The sequence below is a fragment of the Halichoerus grypus genome, chromosome 12 (assembly GCF_964656455.1).
Source record: "Halichoerus grypus chromosome 12, mHalGry1.hap1.1, whole genome shotgun sequence".
NCBI lineage: Eukaryota > Metazoa > Chordata > Mammalia > Carnivora > Phocidae > Halichoerus > Halichoerus grypus.
Genome location: NC_135723.1, coordinates 89,488,054 through 89,507,645, shown reverse-complemented (window position 1 = coordinate 89,507,645; position 19,592 = coordinate 89,488,054). Strand labels below are relative to the sequence as shown.

Below are 19,592 nucleotides of genomic sequence, written 5' to 3'. Positions count from 1 at the left end.
TATAAAAATTCCAGCAGCATTTTTTACAGAAATAGAAAAAATCCTAAAATTAGTATGAAACCACAAAAGACCTCAAATAGTCAAAGCAATCCTGAGAAAGAAGAACAATGCCAGAGGCATCACACTTCATGATTTCAAAACATATTACAAAGCCATAGTAATCAAAACAAATCATACTGGCATAAAAACAGACACATAGACCAATGGAACACAATAGAGAGCCCAGAAACCAACCCACTCATGTACAATCAACTAACATTTGAAGAGGGAGCCAAGTAGATTCCGTGGGGAAAAATAGTCTTTTCAATAAACGGTGCTGGGAAAACTGGACAGCCACATGCAAAAGAATGAAATTAGACCAATATCTTAGACCACATAAGAGTTAACTTGGAATGGATTGAAGACTTAAATGTAAGACTTGAAACCGTAAAACTCCTAGAAGAAAACAGAGAGAAAATGCTTCTTGACATTTGTCTTGGTGATGAGTTTTTGGATATGATGCCTAAAACCCAGGGAATAAAAGTAAAAATAAACAAGTGGGAATATATGAAACTAAAAAGCTTCTGCACACAAAAAAGAAATAATCAACAAAATGAAACGATAATCTACAGAACTGGAGAAAATATTTGCAAATTATATATCTGGTAAGGGGTTAATATCCAAAATATATATGGAATTCATACAGCTCCATAGCAAAATAACAAAGTATCCAATTTAAAAATGGGCAAAAGACTTGAATAAGCATTTTTCCAAAGAAAATATGCAAATGGCCAACAGTTACATGAATTACATCAGTAATCATCTGGGAAATGCTAGTCGAAACCACAGTGAGATATCTCCTCACACTGTCAGAATGGCTATTATGAAAAAGACAAAGAGATAGTAAGTGTTGGTGAGGATGTGGAGAAAAGGGAGCCCTTGTGCACTATTGGTGGGAATGTGAATTGGTGCAGCCACTTGGAAAACAGTATGGAGGTTCCTCAAAAAATTAAAAATAGAACAACCCCATGATGCAGCAGTTCCAATTCTGGGTATATATGCAAAGGAAACAAAATCACTATCCCAAACTGACATCTGCACTCCCATGTTCACTGCAGCATTATTTACAATAGCCAAGAGATGGAAAACAGCTAAGTGTCTACTGACATGAATGGCTAAAGAAAATGTGGTATATACACACAATGGACTATTATTCAGGCATAAATAGGAAGGAAATCCAGCCATTTGAGACAACATGGATGAATTTTGAAGATATTATGCTAACTGAAAGAAGTCAGACGGAGGAAGACAAATACTCTATGATCTTGATCTTACTTATATGTGGAATCTAAAACACCAAACAGAAAAAGAGAGTATATTGGTGGTGGCCAGAGGCTACGGGGTGGGAGAAATGGGTGAAAGTGGCCAAAGGGCACAAAATTCCAGTTATGAGGTGAATAAGTTCTGAGGATCTAGTGTTTTGCACAGTGACTATAGTTAATATTGTATTGTATACCTGAAAGGTGCTAAGAGAGTAGATCTTAAAAGTTCTCACCACACACACACACACACACACACACACAGGGTAACTATCAGGTGATGGATGTGTTTACCATCCTTACTGAGGTAATCATTTTGCAATATATGCATGTATCATATCATCACACTGGATACCTTAAACTTACACAGTGTAATATGTCAATTATATCTCAGTAAAGCAGGGAAAAATAAGTAAAAATATGCCCCCCAAAAAAAATAATTACCAACACATGCCATCAGCATCCAGCCTCTTCCACTGGAGCTACACATGTACAGGGTACATTATCTGCCTTCCAGGCTTCACTACGCTACCAGGGGAGATTGTTTTGCCAAATGTTTCACTCCTGTGACTATGAATCATCATCCTTACAGCTTCTAATATCACTTCCTTTGTTGTGTACCATTTAGCCCGTAAGCCAATGCCATCTATTTAAGACTTTTGTTCTAGTAACAGATCCCTTCTGACAATAATTTCTGTATCAGTCAAGATTGGCTCCGTGTTGCTGCAGTAATAAACACCAAAATCTCAGTGTCTGAAAAGTTTACTACATATCCATTGTGGGATGGTAGGGGAGCTCTGCTCAATAGAGTCACTCAGGAACGCAGGCTGATGCTGGCCGCTGTCTTGAATGTTGCTGGTGGCTGTGGCAGAGGGAATCAAGAGCTCTGAAGGGTCTTGCATTGGCAAGCCTGGAAATGACTCATATGACGTCTGTTCATAACTAATAGGCCAAAATTAGTTACATGACATTACTCAACCACAAGGAAGCCAGGAAGAGCAACTCTCTCTTGTGCTCAGAGTTGTAGACGAAAGGAAATATTTGTTGAGCACCATGAATACCTAGCAAAGTAGGTAAACAAACAACAAAAATAATGAAAAATCTGTGATAAGTGAGGTCAAAGGGGAAAAAACTGGGCTATATGGTAGAAGTCATTGAGGGACCTATTTAAAGTGGGTGGTCTGGGAGGTCTCTCTGATGATGTAACATTTGCATTGAGACCTTGAAGTTCAGAAGGAGTGAGCAAGGATGAAAAGAGCATTCCAGACAGGAAACATCAGCCCTTGGGTGGAATGAGACTGTTTTTTCCTAAAACTGACAGAAGACAAGATTTTGGAGGAAACCCAAGAAGCAACGGGGGCAGGAGGGGAGTGTCATAAGATGGGAGAGACATCAGAGTCAGATCAAAGAAGACCCTGAAGGCCATAGCAAATAATTAGGATTTTATCCTAAATGCAATGGGCAGCCATTGAAAGGTCTTAGGGTGAAAAGTTCCTGTTGGATTTATGTCTGAAAAAGGTAACTCTGGCTATGTGAGGAATTACTAGGGAAAGAGAATGAAAATGGGAAACAAGCTGGGAGGGTACTGTAGCAGGGCAGACAGAGATGGTGGGGCTGGGAAGGGCTGCAGAAGGTGATCAGTAGTGAAGATGGTAAGTGGTGAACAATTTAAGATAAATTTTGAAAGCCTTACTGATGTATAAAGTAAGAGGGAAAGATCGGGAATGATAGGAGTTATGTATGACTTCCGTTGTCAAAGATAAACAAAGCCGGATACTAGTTAAAGTGGTAAGGACAGATTTTTATCGGTAATAACTTATTACAATCAAAAACAGGGACCAGCCTTGAAAAATCCCTGAACAGACAATACCAGTTTAGTCATACAAACAAAGATTAATTTAACTTATTTTGCAAGACTAACTTGACCTGGGTAATTTCTTATCATGCCTCTGAAAATCACAAGCAAAACTTAAACTGTTTCCCAAGGTTGATATGAGCTGTGCCCTATCATTTAAGAGAATTCTAATATTATAACCAGTCACTGTGAAGAATAAATAGTCTGCTTTCCCACTACATAAGCTGCTTTATAGCAATATACCCCTGAGCCTCATTACATGTTTTGGTTTGAGTGCTCCTGGTTTGCAAACTGTCTTTTTGGTATGTGCACAGTAAACTTTGACTAATTACTACTTCCAGTGATTCATTCGTTTTACTTCTGTTATGTCTAAATTTTTGACAAACTATTACTATAGGGAAACGAATCCAATCTGAAATGAACTCAACTTTGATATGTACAGAGATGAATGGGTGTTTTAAAGGGAGAAAGAGGGAATAAAGGGGAAGCAAATGGAGCTCAACAGAGTAAATGCAAGTAGGCCAGCTGTGTATGCTAGCTGGCAATCACTGAAGTTAGGATTCTACCTTCCAACAGAGACTGGGAGACAGAGGCCCTAACCTCAGGTATTAGCTGAAATGAAAAGAAAAAAAAAAAAAAGACAGCCCTGAGTTTTCTCAGGCAGGCACTTTAAGGAGTCTGGGTTCATCTTAGGATGTGGCCTTGATCTGTTAGGAGCTACAGTAGTGTTTGTTCAAGTTTTTATATGTCAAGGTTGAGGCCTAGTCGAGAACAGGGCTCAGAGGAGCCTAGCTACAGTTTGGTCAAAGAGAGAATCTTTGTTACATGTTTCTGATTCTAGTGACATGTGGTTGGTGATGTCATTCATAGAGAAGGGGAAGTGACAACTAGGTTTAAAATCTAGAGGAGACCAAATCCCACGTTAAGTATGAAACATTTGAATGGCTAAGAAGTTAAATATAAGAATGAATCATAGTAGAAGTCTGAGCTAGAGATATAAATATAAATCAAGAGCTGTCATCATGATGTAACTCAAAGATCACACAGGTGGGAGTGGGAGATCAAGAAGACATAGGGACTCTAGGATTTGCCTTACAAATTATTCCTTGAGATTTGTTTCCAGAAATGTATCATCATTAGGTAGATGGGTCTTTTTTGTCAGAAAGTCGAATTAACAGAACATCAATCAAGGTAGCTGTTAAATATTTGATTTTTCTTTTGATTTGAAACCTATCTCCATTTACGATTTCTAAATTGTAGCAAAAATAAAATTACATTTAGTGGACATTATTGTTCACATTTAACATATGTGGCAAACTGAACAGAGAAGGGTTAAATAACTTTTGCCTTACAAAATTAGTAAGGGTTGGATCCTGTATTCAAAACTAAGCAATCTGTTTCCAAAGGCTATGATCTGAACCCCTATACTATGTGGCAAGCATATTTAGTAGCGTGGCTTATTTATTTAGTGGGTCATAAATAATAGACTTTTATATACATATAATAGTTCCAGTAAGGGCGCCTGGGTGGCTCAGTTGGTTAAGCGACTGCCTTCAGCTCAGGTCATGATCCTGAAGTCGCTGGATCGAGTCCCGCATCGGGCTCCCTGCTCTGCGGGGAGTCTGCTTCTCCCTCTGACCCTCCCCCCTCTCATGTGCTCTCTCTCATTCTCTCTCTCAAATAAATAAATAAAATCTTAAAAAAAAAAAATAGTTCCAGTAAGTTTTTAGTGGATCTATGTTCATGTGTGCATGTCTGGGTCATTAGGGTTGGGGCACAATTCACCTGGAGGCTTTGCCCCGAGGTATATTACACCCAAACTCTAGGCAGAGTAGAACTGGTTTCACAAGAATGGCTCCGAAGCTTCAACCCATTGGAAACAAACGAACAAACAGAAAATTAAAAAACAAAACAAAAAACAAACAAAAACCATGCAAATTGTACGGGACAGTTGGGTTTGCTCTACCCTATGGCATCAAGCTGAATTTCTAATCCTGGACATAATTTGCTAGTCTGGGAGATGAGTAAAAATTTTCCCCCACCACACAGTGAAATTTTTCCCTCCAAACAACACTATACGTAGTTATTACACTGAATTCACATGGTTATCTAAAGTATCGAAGAGGTCTTTGACGGCAGGCATTATTTTATTCCATCTTTTTAACTATATCCTCAGTGGCCAGCAGAGTCTAGCATGGAGTAGGAGCCCAAGAGAAGAAGAAAAAGAAGGAGCAAAAAAGGGAGGAAAGAGGGAGGGAGGGAGGGATGGAAAAAGGTAAAAGAAAGAGGAAAGGAGGGAACGAAAAGAGAAAGGAATTCAAATCGACCATTCCTACTGGACACTTAGAAGGTGAGCAAGATGCCCTCCAAGGTTGTGTTTTTAAAAGTTTTTCCCACGTGTGTGCCGTGCAAAAACATCCTGGTTCTATCCGAAATAGCCTAACTGGGCCTCCACCCCCGGCCCTTGCGGCCCGCGGACTCGCTTCAGGGGCCTCTCGGGCCTGCCCACTCCCCGTGGACCCCGTTCTCCAGCCTGCCTCGCCACTGCGCCTGCGCACGTGGAGCGCTCCGCCGCGGGCCGTCGGGGCGGGGTCCTGAGCAGGGCGTTCCGCCCAGGGGAAGAGGAAGAGGAAGTTGGGGGAGGATCCTAGCCGGGAGTGAACCGGAAGTGCAAACGCTCCTGCTTCTCGTCGGCCAGGCGGAACCTGCTCTGCTGGGCCCGGTGGCCGCAAAAGAACTTTCTTTCTCCCGCCCCAACGGTCGCCGCGGCCAACTGCCTCGCCCGCCTGGCAGCCTTCCACCGCCTTCTCTTCCCCTCTCCAGCTCCGCGCGGCCCTGTCTCCCTCTCGCCCCGCGGTATCCGCTTGCTGCTACCACCGCCTCCTCGTCTTCTGCCCGGCCGAGCGGCCCGCCCCGCTGCAGTGATGTGCGACAAGGAGTTCATGTGGGCCCTGAAAAACGGAGACTTGGATGAGGTGAAAGACTATGTGGCCAAGGTAAGCGGCGACGAGTGGAGTGCGCGAGAGCACGGAGGTGGGTTGCAGATGAGGCTGAGGAAGCTGCTGGGAGCTGGGCTGGCGGGGGTGGGGGGTGGGGAGGAGAGACAGCCTGGATGGAGGTGGCACCAAGGAGAGAAGGGGGTCTGGGAGCGTCTGAACTGAAGGAGGGGTGCGGATAACACGGCCGCGTTCTGTCAGGTAACTGGGTGGTGTGATACAGTCAGGCTCTTCTTGTCTGCCTGCTCCCTGGGGGAGGGGAGGAGTGGTAACCGTCTTTTGGAGTCACTTCTGAGCCCTGGTCATTTGAGTTTGGCCCTCTTCTGTGCCGGAGTAACTTAAATCTTCCTTTGAATGGGGTAATTCTCCATCTTAGACCTGCCGGTTGCTGAATGAAGTACCTCAGTGGTTAGAATCAGAGGAACGTTTTCTTGAACTTTGAGCCTCTTGAGAATTTAAAGTATTCATTGACCGTGAAAAAGAGTACCGAAAATAGCAATGGTTAAAATTGTGAAACTCGGTATCACTTCACTGTGAAGTCTTAACTTTGGGTGTGGCCTTTTTCCTCTCCCACACTACAACAAATCGTATTTGCTTCAAGTGGTAAGGTGGTCAGTCCGCACCTGGCAGTGTTTAAGATATCAGTAGCTTTCAAACAAGCATGGTGACTTTAGTTACTCCATGTTTATCCTTGATCCCATCTGAAATACTCAAACGAGTCATAAATAGTATGCAGTGTAGTCACAATATGCTTAGGGGTAAAATTGTGATGAAGAAAGCTAATCTCAAACCTAAACTCAAAATATAAAGTTGAATCTTCATTGTGGTGGAATGGTAAGCTTAAAATCCCAAGCTGACCTGCCTCCCGACCCTAAAACTGTGCCTTTTGTAATTATGAGAGAACTGACCTGCGATTATAATATGATGGTAATGTGAAAACAAATCTTCCAAAACAAAAGTATAACCTATGACATAACCATGGAGGGCATCTTGCTTCTAAAAAATATAACTTTATGACATAACCATGGAGGGCATCTTGCTCACGTTCTAAAAGTGTGAGAACTGGATCTAAATTTTAGTTCTTCAGAGGATATGACCGCTGGTATGCTGTTTTTGCTTCAGCGATCTATGTTAGGAAGCAACTAAGCAGAAGCAGAGTTTCTTAAAACTTGCAGGATTGTGTAATCCCATTACAATTTAGACTTTTTGCATGCAGAATATGTGTTTTGTTATTTGCAATGGATTCGTGGGACACCATTCGCTGCCTTCTCAGCTGGTGGCAGTCTGAAACCTGACTTAATTGGATGTTTCGATCTAAGATTGAAAGGAAGAAATTACTGGGACACTTCAATCCATGGTACACTTCCCAGTGGTGGGACACTGCAGTACTCTGGAAGTGAGTGGGCTTTTGTGTTTCTGTTATGGCAGACCTAGGTTATTTGATATACGTGAAATATGAAAAGTTGGTAAGTACTGATGGAGCTTACAGCTACAAAAACAACACCCATTTATGTGGTGTCTTCCTGGTACATTATTTTATATCATCCTTGTGAGTCTTGTGAAGTCCTTTTATTCGTCCCATTTTACAGATAGGAGTACTGAGATGGAGGGTACTTAAAACAAAAATCCAGAGTTACAGAGAGAACAAATAATGAAGCCAGAACTGAACTGCTGACTCCAAAACTCAGGCTCTTTAACTGCTCCATTCAGTCTCTCCCAATATCACCTGTAATTGTGAAAGCATATGATATCAAGATTCTAGTAGGACATTCCCCAATTTTTTTTTTTTTTAAGTTTTAAAATCAGGTTGTTATGTTCAGTTTGATTTTGTTCTTTCCCTATTAACTACCCTACTGCCTATTCTCATCAAAAGAGACATGCATGAGAGGGAGGCTAGACATTCAAAGAAAAGCAGAAGGAAGTATTAAGAACTGGTTTATCTGAAAAGTTTGACTGTAATGTAATCCTATGAACAATGAGCTTTTTCCTTAGTTTTATTGAGTAACTTGAATCTCTTAAAGTATCTTTTGTTTTGTTAGTGAGAAATATGCAAAAAACCCAAAACCACCAAAAACCAGCACTCTAAGGGTTTACTAAGTTCCCTTATAGTGCTATTCACACTCTCAAGTGCTTATAACATAGTTTCTTCTGCTCAGCAGCCATCTTCCCTGCTTACTCATTGACTCATCTTTTTCATCCACCAATTTATGAACACTCATGATACTGAGTTTGTGTAATGTGCATTTATCTAAGTAAAAGTATGTAAACAAAGTACATAAAGGAACGTTTGGACTCATCTAATTTTCCTTCTAAGCAGTGAGTCTTTAAAATACTCTCCTCAGTACTCCTATGAAGATCTCGCACATTGTTAATATATAAGAATGGACCTGTAGGTGAAGTATTTTAGTATTTTCCCTTTTTAAAACTAACATTTTAAAAAATAAATAATCTGGGACACCTGGGTGGCTCAGTCGGTTAAGCATCTGCCTTTGGCTCAGGTCATGATATCAGGGTCCTGAGATCAAGCCCTGCATCAGGCTCCCGGAGCCTGCTTCTGCCTCTCCCACTCCCCCTGCTTGTGCTTTCTCTCTGTCAAATAAAATCTTAAAAAAAAAAAAAAAAATCAATAATCTTACTTTTCTACCTGCTTTTGACTTCTATACAGAAATCTGAAATAAGGATAGGCATAAATTACTGGTTTTAGGTGAGTTCTTAACTCTGAAAAATAAGTTCAGAGTCCCCAAGTCATTGAAAAGTGTATGTTTCTAAATGGAAAAAACAGCATATAAAGAAAATTTTAGGTTAATCCATATTAAATATTCATCTGTAACATTAAAACAATATCTGAAACAGTTTGGCTTCTTGACTGACCTAAAGACCACACTTGGTTAGTTCATTCATTTTTATTGGGCACCTTTCAGGTCCCAGGCACTCTGCTAGGCCTAGCCCGATAGTGAAGAAGTTGGACACAATGCTCAGGAAACTTAAGCATCTACATTTAGTAGACTTGTATGGGAAAATTTTCATGCTTTTAAAGAAGTATGAAAACTGTAACATCTCACATAAAATTCAGCTAGTCCAATTGGAAAACCAGTGAAAGCCAGAGAGCGAGATCTTCATGAGCAGCAATAATAGATACTCGTAACCCCATCTTCAATCTATGTACTGCTTCTGGGTGACATTATCTTTGCCTCGTCTTCCATTTCTACCTTTATGTTCATTTCTTCCATTGGAGTTAATTCTGCTTTCACCTGGGCTCCAGTCTTCCTAATAGACGGCTTTGTTCACATAAAATCCAGATTGAGCCCAGACTGTCTTCTCAGAAACTTTTTCATTTTTGTTGTCTCCATTTTGACTAATGACCTCTTGACCCACCTATTTGCCCAAATGGGAAATTGGGGGATTTTCCCCAACTTCTGAGTGTTGTCAAGACTACCCTCTTCTCTCTCAGCCATTCTTTACTCTCCATTCTTATCACTACTGCTTTCAATTAATTGCTGCGTCTTTCCCGCCTGAACTGTATTTTCCTTGACTATGGTATTCCTCTCTTTCCTAGTCAACTTGCATATCTCTCTGTATTGTGAATTCTGAGCATGTTCTCTTTTTCAGCCAACCTCCTACACTGCCCTTAAAATATTTTGTGATTCCCCATTATTAATTTTTCCCCATTATTAATTTTTAAAAGGGCCAACTACTCCTTGGTTTGGAAGACTAGGCCACTATGATCTGGCCCATGCCTGCCTTTCTAAACTCTCCTCTCTTACAAACGCTCTGCTCCAGGCTGTGCCAGGCTGTTTCTTACTTGTATATCTTTACATGTGCTCTTTTTATCCTCCTGGACCAAGTCTGGCTCACCTCAATCACTAACCCCCAACCTGGTGAGCTCCTATTTATCCTCTGAGCTTAAATACCACTCCTTCCAGAAAAAACACTTGACTTCAGATGGTGCACTGCTTCTTTTACTGTTTCACTTATCAGATTGCTGTGACTTTGTTTACATGTCTGTCTTTAATTAGGCTCTGAGCCTCTGGAGCTTAGATACTATATTCTTTTTCATCTTTGTATCCAGTACAGTGCCAAGGAATTTCACACATTAAAAGCACATGTTCCAAGAAATTCTTTTTATTCTTGACTTAGCTACAGTTTCAGTATACTTCACTGGCTGTGTAATAAAGATTACCATTAACAGAGTGATTTATATTGCCAGGTACTAGAAGACACTCTGCAAGATCTTTACCTAAGTTTTCATTTGCTTTTTACCCCAGCATTTCAATATAGCTAACAGTATTCCCATTTTTAAGGTTGAGGAAATTGAAACTTAGAGAAGTTAAGCAACTTAACAAGGTCACAGAGTAAGTAGCACAACTGGGATTTAAACATAGAGCTGTCTGAATCTACAGCCCATATTTTTTTCACTATATCAGTCTGCCTCGAAATGGTTATCTGGTTTCTTAGCTCAGAGTAGTTTAGCATCAGCACCTTAAGAAAAAGAAAGGGGCTTGCAAGAAGGAGGCACAACAAGTTATATCTGATTATGAATAAAGACTTAGGAAAATGGCTATAATTTTAAAAGTTTTTAACTGTAACAATATAGAAATAGCATAGAGACAACATCTCTTATAAACTTTAAATCTCTTCAGAGAGACTCTCTTTGCTCAAGGTACTCTGTAGAGACTGATTATTTGATAGCTTGTGGAAACTTTTGTATTTATAGTCACACAGTCTTTTTTTTTTTTTTTAAGATTTTTTTTTTTTTTAAGTAATCTCTACACCCAAAAATGTGGGGCTTGAACCCACAACCCTGATTCAAAGAGTTGCATGCTCGACCGACTGAGCCAGCCAGGTGCCCCTCTAGTCACACAGTCTTATAATTTATATATTTGAAGACCTTATGCAGTGCAGAAAAAGTTAAATTGTGTCTGTTTGCCTTAAGAAACAAAAGTAAACTAAAGTATTGAGATTTCTATTCAGAGTAGTTTCAATTAAACAAATAGCACTTTTTTTTTTTTTTCAAAAAGTACGTTCTTAAAATTTTATTTGAGCACTGTGATGCCATGTGTAAATATAATTTGATTTACTTATCACATCAATCCATGAGCATAGTTAATGTTGTTAAACCACCATTTTAGAGATTAAGACACTGAAGCAAAGATTAAATAGCTTGCCTAAGGTCATAAAACTCTTGAGTAGTGAAGCTGAGATTTGAACTCTTGACTTCATAGCTCCTTGCTGTATACTTCAGCATACCATTGACCTTCATTTCTCATGAATGCTATGTAATTCAGGGGGTACTGTTTTATGCAAGTCTTAAAAATAATCAGGATGGTAATTATCCATTGAGACTACTTAGAGGTGAACTTTTTGGTAGATTTTGAGGATCCAACTCTCCTAGAGGTGAATGTTTGTGAGTTGTATTCATAAATAGTCCATTATAATCTCCAGCGGGTCTGATGTATGTACTCTCTTGTTTACGTGTGCTTCTGTTTCACTTGCTGTGAAATACTATACATCAGGTCTCTAACTTCCCTTTCTCTGTGGTTTCCTTTCCCTCTCCAGCCCCCATTCTAATTACATCTGCCTTTGACACTCTGATAGGTTTGAAAAGCACAACTGTGCACGCTTTGAAAGGATAGGATCTCTTGAACCTGAGAAAAGTATCAGCGCTAATCTTTAGAAATTGCAAGACTTATTGGGATCGCTTTTCATTTTCCTAATAAAATAGGCAATTTAAAAGCAGTCCTAATTTAATCTGTCTTGCATTTATTCATTTTAGGCAGTTTCCCTTTTTTCCATTCCTTTTTTAAATTACCAGTTTCTTTCTTATAAAGATTTGTCACTGTATTCTGCCCTTTCTGCGTCAGGGCTGGTGACTCAGTCAGAAAGCAGATATCTCAGCTTGTATAAATAAATATAGGTGCCCTCAGAAGATATAGAAAGTTTAGTATAGACACACTTTTCTGTCTGTTAGTCTGTTAGTCTTCTTTTTGAATGTAAAAGAAGATCTTTTTTTATATTGGAAGGCTAGTGTTCACTCTGATGTCCATAGGCTATATATAGTGTTTGGTTTGAAATCGTAAACATTATCCTTACACTAGTGCAGATAGTTAAAAGTGTAATATATTAAAACTGATTTGATTATAAAAATAATGTAAGCTTTTACTATTTAAAAGGTAACACTGCATTGAATAAAATAAATTGAAACTAAGTGTCCCATTGCCCATTCCCCCCTGCCCAGGTGGTTTCTTTAAAATATAGGTTGTATTACGTATTTTTAAGACAGAAAAGCATTTAAAAAAAACAAAAATTTCCCCATAATTCTATTATCTAGATAATTCCTGTTAACTTTAAAAAGTGAAATTAATTCAGGAACAGATTAAAAAATGCAGCCGCTATGGCTCCCTTCCCTGGTCTCTGTGAACAAAGTGAACCATTCTTAACAGTTTCACATAATTTCAAAGAAACACTGGAAATTCACTTACTTGTCTATTTTCCCACTTAAAAACAATCTGTACATACTTCTACACTTTGCTTTTTTAAATTCCTTAATAATTTATCTTAGGTTCCACAGTGAAGTTTATTCATTCCTCCCCTCCCTTTTTTTCCAATGGGGCATAGTATTCTATTTTATGAATATACCATAATTTATTTAACTAGTGTTCTATGATAAATATTTTTTCCAGCTTAATTTTGTAATTAAACAGTGCTGTCATGATTACCTTTGTATATATACCTTGACAGCTTTTGAGGTTGTATCTGTATTACCCTCCTGATGAAGTTTTGTAAACTTAGGCACACATCAGTAAGCACATTGGACTGATTATTTCCTCACAACATCAGCAGCACTGGGCATCATCACACTTCTTAGTTTTTGCCATTTGAATAATTCAGGTGAAAAATGATACGTTGCTTCAGATTCCATTTTTTAATGAGGAAATCAAACATCAGAACTTTATTAGCATTTGTGTTCTTTCCTCCAGATTTCTTATTCATATCTTTTGTTCATTTTTCTATTAGGTAGTTGGTCTGTTTTTTACTGATTTGCATGAGCCCTTTATAAATTAAGGAAGTTCGTTTTTTATCATAGTTTTTGTAGATTTTTTTCCGGTTTGTCTCTTGACTTCCATCTATTTTGTTGTTGCTCTATAACAGTCTTTACTTTTTATGTGGTAAATATAGCACTTGTTCCCCTTTTGTGACTTGGATATTGTCTCCTATTTACAGAGACATATTTCTTCTCTGTAAGATTATAGATACATTTGGTCTTCTAAAACTTTTTCTTTTTTTGGTATTTTAGGCATTTGATCCTTCTTTTATTTACTTTGAAGTTGTTTGGTTTTTTTTTTTAAACAGTTTGTTTCCATACCATTTATTGTGTAATTCTTCTTACTAATCTGAGCTATTATCTTCATCATAAGCAGAATTTTGTGTTTGGATTTCTTGCTCTGTTTCTATCCATACTAAATTGTTTTAAATACTGTAGCTTCATAATATATTTTAGCATGACATAGAACCATTTTTCTCTTATATTCTCTTTAGAATTTTTGCAGGAGGTTTCCTTTAAGATTTTTCCCTTTTTTCTATTGTCTGAGGGAAAATATGAGCATTTTTTGAACTACCTCACATTTAACCCTAATGTCTCCATAAGCATTATAACATTTTTTTCTAGCATGTTGGCATGATGTAATCTGAAGAACATAATGCTTTAGGTTTTAATTCTTTATGAAGTATCTTAGGATCAGAGAATATAGTGCAGTGTGGGAATATTCTATATCAAAGTATTTGAAACAGTGAAGTTGTGTTTAGGTAATCAAATCACAGCTGAATTGATCATTTTAAAAGAGTTACTCTAGGTACTATAACAAAGGCCACCTTGTAATGAGAAGTAAGACAGGAATTAATTTTTTTGCAGCTGTATCTTTATGGTATTAATAGTTCTGATAGCTTGATTTTTTTTTTTTTTTGGTCCACAGAACAGTGCTCTAAGGGTGGAGAGGAGGTGTGATTATTGAAAGCAATGAAGAAACAAACATAAGCTTACCTTAGAAAATGAAGGGGCAAAGAATTATGTTATCTTAAAGTTCTAGAGGCCCATACAATAATTAATATGTATGAAAGTAACCTTGAGCTTCAAGAAAAGTTTAGATTTAGTCTACTTTTCTCTTATTTAAAAAGCCAGAGATGTGTAGGATATATTTTGGAAAGATTTCCATTTGACTATATAAAATAATAAACATTTTGATACTTAAGTCTAAATTCTTGACCTTCTGAAAAATTTAGATATCAAAGAAAGGGGGTTGCAGATAATAAGCACTTTGCCCATAGTATAATAGAAGCTGTAACAGTCTCCTTAGGGAATTTGGAATTTCATTGCTGGGTTAGCCATAGGGTTAATGGCTTTGGATTTAAACCCTCTTGCTCTGGCTCTCTAACTAATTGGATTGCGTTGAGCAAATTAGTTCCCCATTCAGAACCTGGGTTTCCTCAATTGGGGGAAAATCAGGCTATTAATAATACCTACTTGATGTATCTCAACTCTGTACCATTTTCCCTGGCATGTGGCGAGTGTTAGCCAAGAAATGTTAGCCATTGTTACTCATAATAATAACCATAAATTTGTTTAGAAGCAAAACTACTTAAATTTATCACCCAGTCCACCTGCCTTATTTTGTAGTTGAGGAAAAATTAGTTGTTAATGGGCTTGACCCAGATCATACTGCTAATAAGGATTAGGACTTTAATGCAGTTTTCTGGAACCAGAACAGGTACTTTTTTTCCGCCCCCCCCCCCCCCACCAAACTATGGTATTTTATAATAAAGTACTTTGTACTTTATACTAGTTACTACCTCTGTTGGAATATTCTTTTTTGCCCCGCCCTATCTGCATAGTAAATTTCTGCTTATTTTTAAAGTTCTTGTTCTGCATAGCATTCCCTGTTTGTGCAGTTAACTCCTCATTTATGCCAATGTGGTATCTAACGTAGAACTTTTTCACTATGTTTATGCTGTAGTGCAGTTTCTTTAACTGGAGAGCTATGGGCTCCTGATTTAACCGACAAGTCCCTGGACTTGAATTAGAAAAACAGTGGTTTAAGAAACTCAAATCTTGTTCTATGGAAGTCTTGCTCTTGTCTTTAAGTTTTGAATATTCAAAAAGAGTTTTGTGTTAATGACTGGTTGAAAAAAAACAAAGGTGCCTGTGTAGGAGTGGATCATTTGTTACCATTTAGATATTTGAATAGTACCTCTCAAACTTGAGAACTCAGAGATTACCTCCCCCCAAATATTTCACATCTTGATTTAAGATACAGTGTTTATAGTGGGGCTTTTATCTCTTGGAGGGTGGGGCTTCCCAGAATTTGAAGGCCCTTCCTGTGTTTGAGGAGTTCCCTCTTATATAGTGTGAATCTTGGTGAAATGCAAGGCCTACCACAACAAAAGCCAAAAAGGACAAATAAATTGCTTTTTCCTGTCTGCATTTAGGAAATGGGCCCAAAATTCATAACCCTAATTGGATGCTTTTTTCTGGAGCTGATAAAAAGACGCAGGCGCTGTAAAGGATATGGCTGCAGCAATAAAATGCGCAGTTTCCAGAACGAGAAGTAGCGGTGTGCCTGTTGTGGCGTCTTCTGTGCCCAGGTGCTTCTTGTGACGGATTTTGGTTTTATTTCTTTATTTTGAAGCCTCCTTCATGCCTGCACATTTACTGAGCTTGGTTCTTCAAGCTTCCCAGTAATTCTGAGAGATACTTTGAATATCTGTTTAATTTCTGTTCCTCATTATGAATTGGTTTCTGCTGCTTGTAATTAAGAACCCCATATTAATTTTTACTTGCTTATCCTCCCTTCTTGTACTGTGAGCTTTTTGAAGATAGAAATTATCTTTGTATTTCCAGCATTTATCACATTGTCTCTTACCTGCTTTATAGTTTGGGTTGAATTGGTATTCTAGGAACTAGCCCTTCCTTTGTTGTTTCCAAAGTTGTTTTGCTATATTCCTCTTTGTAACAGATGTTCTTAGTGTAAATGATGTTCCTTCATATTTCCTCTCTTGAAAATAGCTCTTAAGTTTTCAAGGTCTTTCTTTTAAACTCGGTAAACTTTGTCCAGCTTTTTCACACTATTAACAGTAGTTGTGGAATACAATAATAATGACAACAGTTGTTTAGATATAATACCAGCTTTTACTTGTAAAGGTGGCCATCACTTTAGAAGTTCAGTAGAGAATTTTTAAAACCATATAGTCTCAATAAAAGTAAAGGTAGTTTTTATGCTTGTTTTCTTGTGAAGAATAAGAATGAATCATCATTGCTTTTTCATTGGCATTAATGAACAAATATTAAAATCCATACTTAATACCACATAAAACAATATAAAAGCGCATGGACCATCAAACCAATAAAATTGAAAGCTGTCTAGCTGCAAACTAAGTCCTTGGAAAACACCTTTATTATTTGTTATTTTAAAGCCCTCAAGAGTATTTTACTTTGGATTCCAACAGACCAGGGTTTGATCCCAATCCTACTACTTACTAATCTTGACCAAGTTATTTAATTTCATCAGCCTCAGCTTTCTCATCTGTAAAGAGGGATTGTGATAATAACCAATTCAGATATTTTATCTAATTTTTAAAAGAGACAGTGAATGTAAAATTCAACAAAACAGTACCCAACACATTGTAACTGCATAGTGAATGTTTGCTATTTGTGTTGTTGTTTTTATGTGGATCCATTCCTAAGAGGAGTCTTAGAGAGGCCAGGGCTCTCTTAGGCTTTGTGAGCCATACAGTCTCTATCATAGCTCTTCATCTCTGCAGTTACGGAAAAACAGCCATAGATGATATATAAGCAAATAAGCATGTCTGTGTTCCAATAAAACTTTATTTACAAAAATAGGCAGAAAGCTGGATTTGGCCCATGGGTCAGAGTTTGCTCATCCCTGTATAACACTGAAGTTACAAAAACTGGCTTGTCTGATAAACTAAATTTTATTTCTTTCTCCTTGAGATTTTGAGATCTAAAATAATGAACATGTATGATCAAATATAAGACTTCTTTTGGGGCTCAACATTTCCAAAAATATGATTCAGAAGTTTTTCTGGTTTAAAGATATTGAAGTCTTCAGACCTGGAAAAGCTACGTGTAGATAAGGGGATGAGAAAGAAAGAGGTTGAATGAAATTCTTTAAAAGAAAAGCAGAGTCTTGGGGTGCCTGGGTGGCACAGTCGTTTTAGCATCTGCCTTTGGCTCAATGATCCCAGGGTCCTGGGATTGAGCCCTACATCGGCTCCCTGCTCAGCAAGGAGCCTGCTTCTCTCTCTCTCTGTCAAATAGGTAAATAAAATCTTAAAAAAAAAGAGTCTCTATAGTAAATTTGCTCCTTAGGCAAGAGGCCTAGAATTATTCTGAAAATTAGGAATCATTACTTGTATACATGAAAACAAGAACTAATTTAGATCATTAAACTGAAAGGGAATTCTAAAAAATCTTTATGGCTGTCGAAGGTCATCCTTCACCAAAAACGCTCCCAGAATTCTCTCTCCAGCTCCAATGCCAGTCCTAAGACCTTGTTTGATTTCCAAACTGTGGAAGTGAAAGAGAAGGCTAGTTATTACAGTTTTCATTGGTTCATTCATGATTCATTCAGCAGATATCATTTGAGCGCCTATAATACCAGCCGCTGTATTCAGTAAGCATAGGAATACAATAATGAATATTTCTGACGATCCATTTTCTTTAGTAGGTTCAGTTAAAAGGGTGTACAGGACAAACAATAAATAAGATAGTTGCATGGGTTCTGGATAAATTATTTTCTTATTTAAAACATGACATGAATAAAACTTAGAAAGCAAACATACAAATATGTTAAGGAATCATATAATTTCTGTAGAAATAATAGACTGCTATAAGAGCTAAGAAAAAGTTATATTTGGTTACAGTATAGAGAAGAATCAGCGCTATAGAACATCAAATTCAAAATGGAAGATAATGGGAACAGAATGCCTTCTCTTTGAGGGCTTACTCTATGTTAGGTATGGTCCTACAGAATAAGTTAATATGCATGTAGATATGCATATAATTTAATCTATGTCTACCCAGGTAGGCTTTATCTCCATTTTTTAGGTAGAGATGAAAATTAAGTAACTTGCCTGAAATCCTACAGCTAGTAAGTGGAAGGATAAGATTTGATCTGACTCATTCCAAAAGAGTATTCTTTTCCATCATTTGCACTGAAATTTTTCAGAGCTACAAATGAAATACATACATGGAAAAAACTGAAGATTATTATGATATGTAAAGCATTGAGATTAAACCAGCAAAAGATAGGGAAGAACATACAAGTTTGAACTGATAAATAGAAATACAAGTTTTCACAAAATTGGAAATAGAGGGTCCCCACATTTTATTCAAAATCAGGAAACGTAAATGAGGAGCATAACACATCCTGACTAAAATGATTATGAAGATTTTTTTTTTTTAGTCTGTATGCTTATAGGCAAAATAATAACATGAATTTTAAGAGGTTAAATCGTCTTACCTTTAGATTATTTTCTGTGATAGTACTGGATAATAGTGAAACAAGCAGGTCTGTCAGGAATAAAGCATATAATATATTCAAGTTGTCACTATTTTATGATGGTGATAGAAAAACAATCTTAATATATACACCCCCTTCCCCACTGAATAGATTTCTGCAGAGATCACATTTAAAATTGTAGGAATTGGGGCACCTGAGTGGCTCATTCGTTAAGCGTCTGCCTTCGGCTTAGGTCATGATCCCAGAGTCCTGGGATCGAGCCCCGCATCAGGCTCCCTGCTCAGTGGGAAGCCTGCTTCTCCCTCCCCCACTCACCCTGCTTGTGTTCCGTCTCTCTCTGTCAAATAAAATCTTTAAAATTATAGGAATTGAATTACTCTTTCCCTTCTGTCTGTCTTCTCTCTTACCCCCTCCTTTCCTTCCCTTTTCCCTCTCCCCTCCTGTCATGGGTTTATTTACAGATACAAACTTTAGGAATGTAAACCTTTGGATCCAGACACAAGACATTTCCCAGGCTACATAAGATTTTAGGAATAAATTCCAGCTGTGGAGCCATGAATTAGTTTCTTGAAAATGAAGCTAATTTTTGATCATATGAAGTTTTCCAAATTGAGATACTACCATAATGTTTTGAATGGATTTTTTTAATTTTGATAGTCTTTCTTCATATGAATGCATGCATTCTGTTAAATTAAAATTTTAATTTTATACCACCAGTAAAAATTCTAATACTTCACTGTTTCCATCTCAGAATTTCTAAGTGTGACTGATTGCTTTAAAACCTTCCAAAGAAGAAAAATAAAGTGAGCTTTTAATAAGTAAATCAGCCATATAAAATTCATTTAAGTACAGAAGTAGTCATCTTGAAAAAAAAAAAAAAACTTAGGTTAAAAGTTCTGTGTAGTGTGTA

General features: G+C 37.7%; 1 protein-coding gene across 2 annotated transcripts in view; it reads left to right on the top strand.

Moving 5' to 3' along the window:
* Window positions 1-5,785: 5,785 nt before the first annotated feature.
* The window catches only part of MTPN (myotrophin), an 80,530-nt gene continuing 66,723 nt past the window's right edge, over window positions 5,786-19,592 (top strand). Inside the window, exon 1 of one of the 2 annotated variants that reach the window (XR_013442890.1) lies at window positions 5,786-6,149. Coding sequence is in view for 1 of the 2 variants with exons in the window: in XM_036100704.2 (XP_035956597.1) it covers window positions 6,078-6,149 (72 nt within the window). In the remaining variant the exon portion in view is untranslated. The remainder of the gene's footprint in view (window positions 6,150-19,592) is intronic. The other variant, XM_036100704.2, reaches the window with a different exon arrangement.